We start from the raw sequence: 9,870 nt of genomic DNA, 5'->3' as shown, positions 1-9,870 counted from the left end.
TTTTTTTTTTCTTTTTTTTTTTTTTTTTTTTTTTTTTTTTTTTGAGATGCAGTCTTGCTCTGTCTCCAGGCTGGAATGCAGTGGCACAATCTCGGCTCACTGCAACCTCCACCTCCCAGGTTCAAGCGATTCTTCTGCCTCACCCTCCCGAGTAGTTGGGACTATAGGTGTGTGCCATCACACCTAGCTAATTTTTGTATTTTTAGTAGAGACAGGGTTTCATCATGTTGGCCAGGATGATCTCGATCTCGACCTCATGATCCACCTGCCTTGGCCTCCCAAAGTGCTGGGATTACAGGTGTGAGCCACCGTGCCCGGCCGAATGGCTCTATTTATACCAAAAATACCTTGAGGTAATATCCATCATGTTCAGTTGATGCCTGAGTCTAGCTCAAAGAAGCCTTACCCTATTCGTTTTGCCAGTCAGATCACTGTGGCAGGTGAGGGATGGAGAAAAGGCATAAAATCCCACAGCTCTAGGTTGCTCTCTGCTCCACAGAGGATACTTGTAGCCCAGAACAATGATGGGGCTATGACTCAGGTTGCCTGCTCTCTTCATCCTGTCACCCCCAAGCTGCCCAGGGCACTAAATATAGGTCAGCATAGTAGGGAGAAGGAATAAGGAAGTTTTCTAAAAATCTACCTTTCCTGAAAGGAAGTACTAAGTTTATGATGCATTAGGCAATCATCACTGCATGTATCTGTTCTTTAGGAAGTGGGAACTGGGCATGCAGTCAGCACACATTTACCGAGCAACTAATAAGCATCTGACACTTGCCACACACACTTGACAACTTCAGCATTCTCTTTTCAAACCCATGTCCCAGCTACTTTTGATTCAGAGGGACTGAAATGTAATAAGGAAGGCAGCCTTAACCCTGTGGTGCAACCAGCTCATTCTGGCTTTGGATAAGTGAGACATAGATATGTCTGCCTCCTCCCCTGGCAGGCTCCATTTAGTCAGGGCTTTGGCTCTTGGAAACTAATGCAAGGTTTCAATAGCTGAGGTGTAGTTCTGAGGGTCATTTATTCCACAGGTCACTAACTTGTGTCCAGAATACTTAGTCCAGTTGATTATGCTCAGAAAATATTTCCCAAAGCCTTCAAATTTACCTTAAATACCTTTGAGACCAACTCAGTCCTGAAAACACCTACAAAGTCCTAAATGAAAACAGATTACTGAAACCCTAACTCTACCATTAAATTCTACTAGAAGGTTGATCAGAATAGGCCTGTTTCTTCTTGCTACAACCAGCCCGAATGAGTGGCTTGCTTGGTTACACTTTCTGATCTCTATTCCCACCAATGTACTTACTTTTACCTCTCATCCTTAACTCATTCACTCCTGTAACCATGCATATGAGTTAATTCACATGGTTCCAGATTCCATTCACTCATGCTGTATATGAACACCCTGTACTGAAGGGGGTATCTTGCTATTTACACACAAGGCCTGGGTTCTTCTGCCTGTGTTTCTTAGAGTTCCTGTACTGTGCCTTACACAGCTTGACAATCAGAAACTTGTAAATGATTTCTGAAGAAAATGTAATGAATGTATACCAGAATGGGCCTGCATTACTAGGCCTGCCTCAGAAATGTTCCTGCAGGGATAGGCCCTTTGCTCCTATTTCTATATTCCCAATACTAGGCATGCAGTTTAGGAAAGAAAACATGATCATATATCTTTGTAGTAGGCCCAGGTCTGCTAATAACTAGGTGCATGCCTTTGAGTCACTTTTTATTTGTATTCTGAGCCATGGTTTTATTGTCTGTAAAATAAGTGGATTGATTTAGGCTTCAATTCCACTAGAGTAGAGACCAGTATCTAGTTTATGGTCCCCAGTACCTAGACTAATATGTGGTACACAATGTTTGCTGAGTGAATAACAGTAGACATAAACAAATTAAGATAGTTTTAATAACCCCCTTGGTCCTAACATTCTTCGACACAATGGCATCCATTCCTCTGTAAGTGCGTGCTCAGATCCTATCCAACCATGTCTCCACATGCTGAGGTTAATATTGCTAACCTCTGTGCCTCGGCACTTTATGTTATAAAAAGTGACCTGTTTACTATAACCTACTTCACTAACAATCAGTAGATGTTTTCAGAATAACCACAGGTACTATATTAAGGTGCAGTAAACCACATCCTGATGTTCAGATTTGGGAAAAGAATTCTGGAATCCACAATCTGGCTTTTGAAGATTCATAAAACTCCTGAAATAGTACCAAAGTTTTGTGTGTTTGAGACTATGTGCGTTTTCCTGGGAAGTGAAACTGCAGCAATCATATCTTAGGAAAAAAAGGATTAAGAGCCACAAGAAATCTGTCCTCATTTGCAAGAATTTGCCCAGGGCTCTTTATGTGCAAAAAAACACGGCACCTCAGTTTGCAGGTGCCTGCTCTGCCTTTGGGGCGGAGGGCAGAAGGGTGTCAGAAGGGAGTGCTTAAGAGAGTCTAAGGAATCTTGAAAAGGACTGAATAGGCCGGGAGGCCTCGGGTTTACCTGGCGCACCCCTGTAACTCCATTCCTCTCAGGCTCGCCACTTTGGCTTCTGAATCAAGGACATCTTCATCCACGTCTTCCTCATCCTCCCCGTCACCGTCGTCCTCGTCAAATAGGAAGCTCTGGTGGCCAAGGGGAGACAACAGCGACCTGGTGGAATTGCTGCTGCTCAGCGGCGGCGATGGCGAGCGCACCACTTCCAGCCCCTGCCCACGGGCGCCCGTCATAGAGACGGCGAAGGAGCCCGAGGAGGGCCGAGACCTGGGTCTGCAGTCAGCAGAGAAACCGCTGGAGGAAGGGCGAGAAGTAGGCCCCCAGCGCCCCGCGGCCCACATCTGGCCCGCCAAGTTTAAACTGGCGGAGCCGCGGCGGGGACGCGCTCTCCCAGCAGGCCCTGCGCGCGCCGGCCCGGCCAATCCCGGCCGCCACATACCCTGCGTTGCCATGGCGACGCGTGGAGGCCGAGAGGGCTTTGTTTGGGCCTGCAGAGCTTGGCTTCCTCCGCTCCGGCCTCCCTTGGCCAGCCTTCCTCCTCAGTGGCAGGAAGGTGCCTGCTGTTTGCAGGCTTGTTTAGCACGGTGCCTCCCCACGCCACTGGCGGGGTCCTGGCTCCCTACCGACAACTTTGAGGGCCTGTCCCTTGTTTGCCGTGGTGTTGTGGTTCATTGGCTACATAAAGTATGTTACTTGTCACTGAATAAGGGAAAAAAGAAGCAGAAGCCAAAACTACACCCTATATAATAACAGGGTCAGAATTATGAGCATCGGTCGTGATTTCTTTCAGCACAGCAGATATATTTTGAGGAGAGGGGAGCGAACTTGATCCAAGTTTACCGGTGTACCCCAGAACTCACTGTTAGGGCAGTCTTTGAGTGTTTTGGTAGCACTGCGTTTGCCTGGCATCCTAAGGGACCTAATTTGTCTCTACATGTGAATTTTTGGCCTCTTTGAAGCCTCTAGCGTATGCTAAGGTCTGCGTAAAGCACTAGGGATAGATGATTAAAAGTCTTGTCCTTAAGTTCCTCATCCTTTTGTGGTGAAAAAATCATCTGAGTAAATATGGTGATATGCATTTTATGTGGGATCTTAGGGGCACTCTCCTCTCTGGAATGGGGATAAAGGTAGTAAGGGAGAGGTCGATGCTTTATTCATGCTGACAAAACTGTGTACATTTGTAAATAAATAGGGCTTTTTCCCAGTTCATAATGTATATTACTGGTAGAAATGCCATAAATGAAAATTAACCATGGCTAACATACACACAAAATTTTTTAGTAACCAGAGTGATACAAAAACCTTTGATGAAATCTAGATCTGCAAAATTTAATACAAGAGAGCTAGCTCTGGTAGAAGTAATAGCAACCAAAGACAATTTAGAAGGCAGATCTATAAGTAATAAAATATGACATGGTTAAATCTATTTAAATGGAATATTTTGTTTAAAATTTCGGTGAAAACAAAATGAAAATGAAAGAAAATTGGAGCACTCCAACTGAGTAATAAAATTGATCAAGGAATAAAATTGACCTAGGAATAAAATTGACCTAATGGAGTTTTCGTTCTCAACCCTAGTTATTCAATATTGCCATATCTGGTTAAAACCTTTTATTGGAACATCTCTAGAATCAATAACATTGAAAGGCCCTGGTCTTCTCAAACATAAACATGCTTGAGAAGCTATTTTCCCATATACATAACCAGACATAACTGTAGTGGGAAAACACTAGTATGAAAGGGACCTGGAATCAGTGGTCTTCCTGGTGCTTGATAGGTTTTCCAATCCTAACTTACTCCTCTGAAAATGGGGGAAAAAATTACTTCATAGGGTCGTATTATCTCATTAATTCTCAAAGTTTCTAAGCTCAGGATCTGACAGATACAATGAAAAATTGTGTGTAAACTCCAGAACTTTACACTTTAACCTCTTTGTATGGGAATCTAAATGTCATATACTTCTTTGTCACCTTAAAATGTTTTCCTAAACAAAATATACCCTTTTCTTGATGCGCCAGGGTCATCATTATGACCAACTGTGACATTATGCACTAGCAATGCTGGACCCCCAAGGCTGTGAGGCAGAATCAGATGGTGCTGATGCTGGTGTTTGAACATAATTGAGTCCAGTGGTCTCATTTCTTACAGTGCCTTTTCATTACTGGAGCTGAGGAGTCATAATAAAGATGGGTAGAATTATATTAAATGTACAAATGTATAAAAGAGTGTCTCTCCCCTAAAGTTTTAGGATATTGACTGAGTGACATATTTTCATACAGTTAATACTTTGACTTTCATGGAATATTTGAGATAGTTATGTTTCACTGGCTCTGGAAACTTGTATAAGAGTAATTTTTCCTTAAATAATTCCATCACCCGTTAGCCCTATGGCAATATATTATGCAACTTTAAAAATTTATCCCTAGACATTAGTATTTACAGATGAAACAATATGATGTCTTGAATATGCTTCAAAATAATTCAAGGGGTGGAGGGATTGGAAGAGGTTAGTGAATGCGACGAAGATGAAACAAGGTTCACTACCTGCTGCAGATAATTGTCAAAGCAGCGATAGGTATGGGATGAAGGGTAGGGAGGTGGGATAATTATACTATTCTACTTTTGTTATGGAAATTTCAAGCATATGTAAAGTTTAGTACAAACAGACACACAAAATTATGTCTAGAATGAAGAGGCATTGGGTTCTGGTTTGAGTTCTAATTTGCTGTGACTCAGGAATTCACTTAAATTTCATTAAACCTTTTGTTTTTTCATCTGTAAAATGAGGATTAATGATTGTGCATACTGAAGTATTTCTAAGCATCTGGGCAATTACCTGCATTTAATATAATCCAGATTTTTTAATAATTTGCTTTTTAGATAGAGATTGAATCAATGGTTTTTCTGAAATTTCACAATCTGTTTTCCACAAGTATGGTTCAGACTCAGGATAAAACCTTATTTATAAATTTCAGCAAAATGTTCTTATATATTTATAAACAAATATCAAAATAGTGTTTTCTAGTGGTTACTTTCAACATTTCTTCTAATACTGTCCACTTAAAAATATTTAATTTGCTTACGTTAAAACTAAATTCATTAATATACCTGCTTTTAAATTAAGGCAAAATAGATTGCTTTCTAGAAACTTTAATATTTCAAAACACTGAGTACAATATTGTATTTCATACCATATATAGCACAAAGATTAACACATTTTATGTATCTGTTATTCTAGTTTTAAAATGAATAAAATGAAAAATTTTCAATAATTTGAATTTTGGGAAAAAAACCTTTTAATTAGGAGTTTCTTACCATGTTATGATTTAATATTTATCAGATGTGTAAATATACAAATATGATAGCAATTTTTAAAACTCGTAAATAGTTGGCCTTACAAAATTACAACACACTGTAAATAAATCCTTCCCACATTTTATACAAACTACATGATTTTGATATACAAAGATTCTGTTTTTATTACACTGACAATGTACAACAAAGACTATTTACAATGCAAAAAGTATATAAACCACAATTTAACATTCTGCTACTGGCAGCCACTATAGTTTAGGAGGTAGCTTTAAACGAAATGAACAGAAGCCACATTTCCCAACTTGTGTTCTAAAAATAATTTACATAAGATAAAAATTCATTATATGCACAGTATGTACAGTTTAATTATTAAACTGCAATCTAGCTGAATGTTTTTTAGTATATTCAGAATAACTAATATGGCAGTGGGTTTGCTATTGATTTAGCACATTGTTCAAAAAACATATTGAACAATTATAACCTTAAGACTCCACACAGTAATAGGTCTAAAGACCATACATGAGAATCAAGTAAAATTTTTAATTTTTAAAGACACAGGACTAAGCTTTAATTCCTTCTTCTTATATTTTTATTAATAACATATTATCTTGTTTAACCAGAGTTCAACCTCTGAACTACTGAATAGGCTTTTTGTAAAAAAAATAGTATGGGGAAGATATATGGAAGTTTCCATTTAATAGCATAGGTTCAAGAGAATCCAGCTCAATAAGAAACAAACATAAGTACTTTGTGTCATACTTACTCCCCATTTCTTCCAATTAAATGCAAGTATTGACCACAGTTTACTTTCTATATAATCCAAATTATTACTAGGTGACAAACCAACAAACTGGAAAATATCAGTAGAGCCAATGATATTAGGAAGTGTTTATTAATGAAAACATTACATGGAGCCACCAAATCCCTCAGATACTATTAAACCCCCACATTAGTTAGTAGTTTAGCCAAATCTATTAAACTCACACAGCAATTAGCCTTTTACTTTTTTTCTAGTAGTATAATCACAAAACACTGAAGAAAAAATTACTGATTGAACCAAAGCAATGTATAATGACTGAAAACAAATGTCCAGCTACTTTTTTTAACCTAACAGCTGTTAATATTGTTTTAAAAACATCTTCAGGTTTTAGATTTATAAATCAACAAAGCAAAATTTATGATTCTCCTATGTTAAGATGGCAACTGAAAACATAGTAAGGTAATGCCTATGTATATTCTCACAGTTCTAGCTGGGACAGTCCCTTTTTTGGGCCTGCAGTAAGTTGTCCTAAGATTAATGATGAAACATTAGGTAAAATTAGCAAGATTTTTTCTTCAGTTATAGAAAATCACATTTTAAAATATATTTTTTAAAAATATTAACAGCTGTTCTTTATCTTGTGCTTAATTCATAAATAGGTATAAATTTGCTTTTTATGGATCAGAAAAACCTAACATTATATTGCTATACTACACCTCCGATCCTTTTCAAGTCATACATTTGTTTCAAACAGACCATACATTGCTTGGACATTGCATTTTTCACCAATTTATAATTTAGGCACCTGTCCTTTGAAAATGACTGATTTGAGAAATAAATTGCCACCTTCTCCTTCTTCTAAGTGACACCAGGCAGTGATTACAGAAGTGCTTCCCAGATGAAAGATTAGAATAGGGTTCACTCTATAAACACTGATTTTGGTTGATAGAGGAAACGGTTACATACACAGGAGTTCAGTCTTTAACTCTTGGTAGATTGTAAGCATAGCGCACCAAAGGGAATCCTCGACTCTGGTAGAAGCAGGCTCGTCCACAGGCCTGTACCTGGTCAGAACTGTCTGAGACAAAGGAATCTTCTTCATCTGCATAATCAGAGTGGGCTGACTGTGTGCCACAGTCAGACCAATAACCCTCAGGTCTTTGGCAAGAAGCCACTGCCAATGCTGGACAGCTGTGTGATTTTATCAAATGTTTGCATGATACTGGCTTTGTTAAAAGAAACGATTCGCAGCAGTCACAAATAGTCAGGTTTCCCTGCAAGTGTGAGTACATGCCACAATCGTAGTAGAAATCCTGTTCCAGACAACCACCTTGGCTACTGATGGAAACTGAAACTGATCCACTTTTCTTGGTAACACGTCGCTTCAGTAACTTCCAGTCTTCTTTAAACTTTGGGTTGAAGAAAACATACAGGACTGGATTCAGGCAAGCAGGCAATGGAAAAAATATCAGAGTAACAGACTTCATTATTTCAGGGCTGATAGAGATTGCAGTGATCAATGGTGCAAATGAGAAAAATGCAACAGGGCAGAAAAAGATGCAATTGGTGAAGATTAGCCAAGCGACATGCTTAATCATGCTAGATTCTGAGTTTTCTGAGAGGTCCTCTTTTTCCAAGTTGCAGTACAGCTTAGTGTACATAATGGCCATTAATAAAAATGCTAGTGAGTTTAACAGTACTAAGGTTACAGTGAATCCTAATGATGGTGTTTCTCCTGTAGGAAATGGCAAGCAAAGGGGTGATGCAGAATATTCCCCTCTATGGAAAAGGTGAAAACAGCCTGCTATTGTAGCACCTAGGAAAGCCAAAAGGGCAGCAAGCTGGAACTGTTTGAGATGATTGCTTTTCCCATTTTTCATTACATCTTTTGCAGATAAGCTTCTTTCGACAGTTGCTAGCATTAATAAAAATATGGCACTTTCTGAGGAGAAAACTGCAAGAAACCCAGCTACTTCGCAGCCACTGCCAGTTTCCCACCAAATGCCAAATTCAGCGAATCTGCCCCAGGACACAGCATCAAGAAAAGTTAGGATGCCCGTATAGATTCCCATGAATAAGTTAGACACAGAAATCAAGCCTATAAACAATTTGGATGAAGGCAGTGATGTACAAGATGCAAATGTTGTTAAAATGACAAGCAGGTTGAAAAATAATGCAACCAAGAAAATGAACCACACAGTAAGACGAATCATCCAGCTTCCCAGTAAATATTCACAGGGCTTAAAAGCACCTAAAACAAAACAGAGAGAGAGAGAGAGAAATAAAAGATAACTTAGAAAATAATTTAGAAAATGATATGGCTTGCTAGAAAAACTAATGATATAGACTAATTAAATATGTTCTCTATTTGAATTGAACAAAACTGAAATGGTTACTGCTTCTAAGATATTTTAGTCATGGACTAGGCTATTTAAAAAAAATAAACGGACTTTGATTTCTTTTATTAAATATTTGATAAGGCTATAAAATATTTCTTTTATTAAATATTTGATAAAGAGTGATATTTAGATGAAAATTTTCATTTTTTTCTTATACCTAAGCTAATTTACATAGCACAATGTTTAGGGCATAAGAGGTATTTGATAAACTGAGGGTCTGGAATGAGATGGTTGTAACTTGCTATTCTTACCTTGAGAAAGCAACTTAAAATTGGATAAATTTTAACCTGTATTTATTTTCTCGCTTGTGGGTAATAATGCCTATTTCATACGGTTGTGCAACTTAACTGAAATTATACACATAAGGAACTAAGCAGGCTGCTGGATATATAGTTAGACTTCAATAATTATTAGCTCCCTTTTCTTCCTTTCTAGCCCCAATATACTTTATAATTATGTATGTATATGTTTGTATGTACACATATTTTTTATACATTTTCTTGTGGATTTCAAAAGCAACCTGATAAAGCAGGTTAAGATAGGTGTAATTACCCGCACTTCATCCAGAGAAACTGATTATTTCGAAGCATTTGATTGACCTGACAAAGGCCATTCAGTGAGATAATGTAGCTAGGACTACACCTCAGTGATGTTAACTATTCGTACAAAGCTACATACAATAAAATTCTGCATAATACAAACTAGCATTGCAAGAACTCATTCAGTTGCTGAACTGTATGTTCCAGTAACTAGTTGACATGCTAGTTTTGACAAAAATTACAACTCTTTTATTGAAAAATTAGAGCCGGGCGCGGTGGCTCAAGCCTGTAATCCCAGCACTTTGGGAGGCCGAGGCGGGTGGATCACGAGGTCAAGAGATCGAGACCATCCTG

General features: G+C 38.4%; 2 protein-coding genes across 3 annotated transcripts in view; both read right to left on the bottom strand.

Moving 5' to 3' along the window:
* CCDC34 (coiled-coil domain containing 34) overlaps positions 1 to 3,518 on the bottom strand; it is a 31,688-nt gene extending 28,170 nt beyond the window's left edge. Inside the window, exon 1 of the mRNA XM_017538729.2 lies at positions 2,510 to 3,518. Within this exon, the coding sequence (XP_017394218.1) occupies positions 2,510 to 2,955 (446 nt within the window). The 5' untranslated portion in view covers positions 2,956 to 3,518. The remainder of the gene's footprint in view (positions 1 to 2,509) is intronic.
* A 2,119-nt stretch (positions 3,519 to 5,637) lies between these two features.
* The window catches only part of LGR4 (leucine rich repeat containing G protein-coupled receptor 4), a 106,153-nt gene continuing 101,920 nt past the window's right edge, over positions 5,638 to 9,870 (bottom strand). For both annotated transcript variants that reach the window (XM_017538725.2, XM_017538727.2), the window contains one exon: positions 5,638 to 8,829. In XM_017538725.2, the coding sequence (XP_017394214.1) occupies positions 7,553 to 8,829 (1,277 nt within the window). In that variant the 3' untranslated portion in view covers positions 5,638 to 7,552. The remainder of the gene's footprint in view (positions 8,830 to 9,870) is intronic.

This window comes from Cebus imitator, unplaced genomic scaffold (assembly GCF_001604975.1).
Source record: "Cebus imitator isolate Cc_AM_T3 unplaced genomic scaffold, Cebus_imitator-1.0 Scaffold113, whole genome shotgun sequence".
Taxonomy (NCBI): Eukaryota; Metazoa; Chordata; class Mammalia; order Primates; family Cebidae; genus Cebus; species Cebus imitator.
This window is presented reverse-complemented; position numbering and strand designations above follow the sequence as displayed.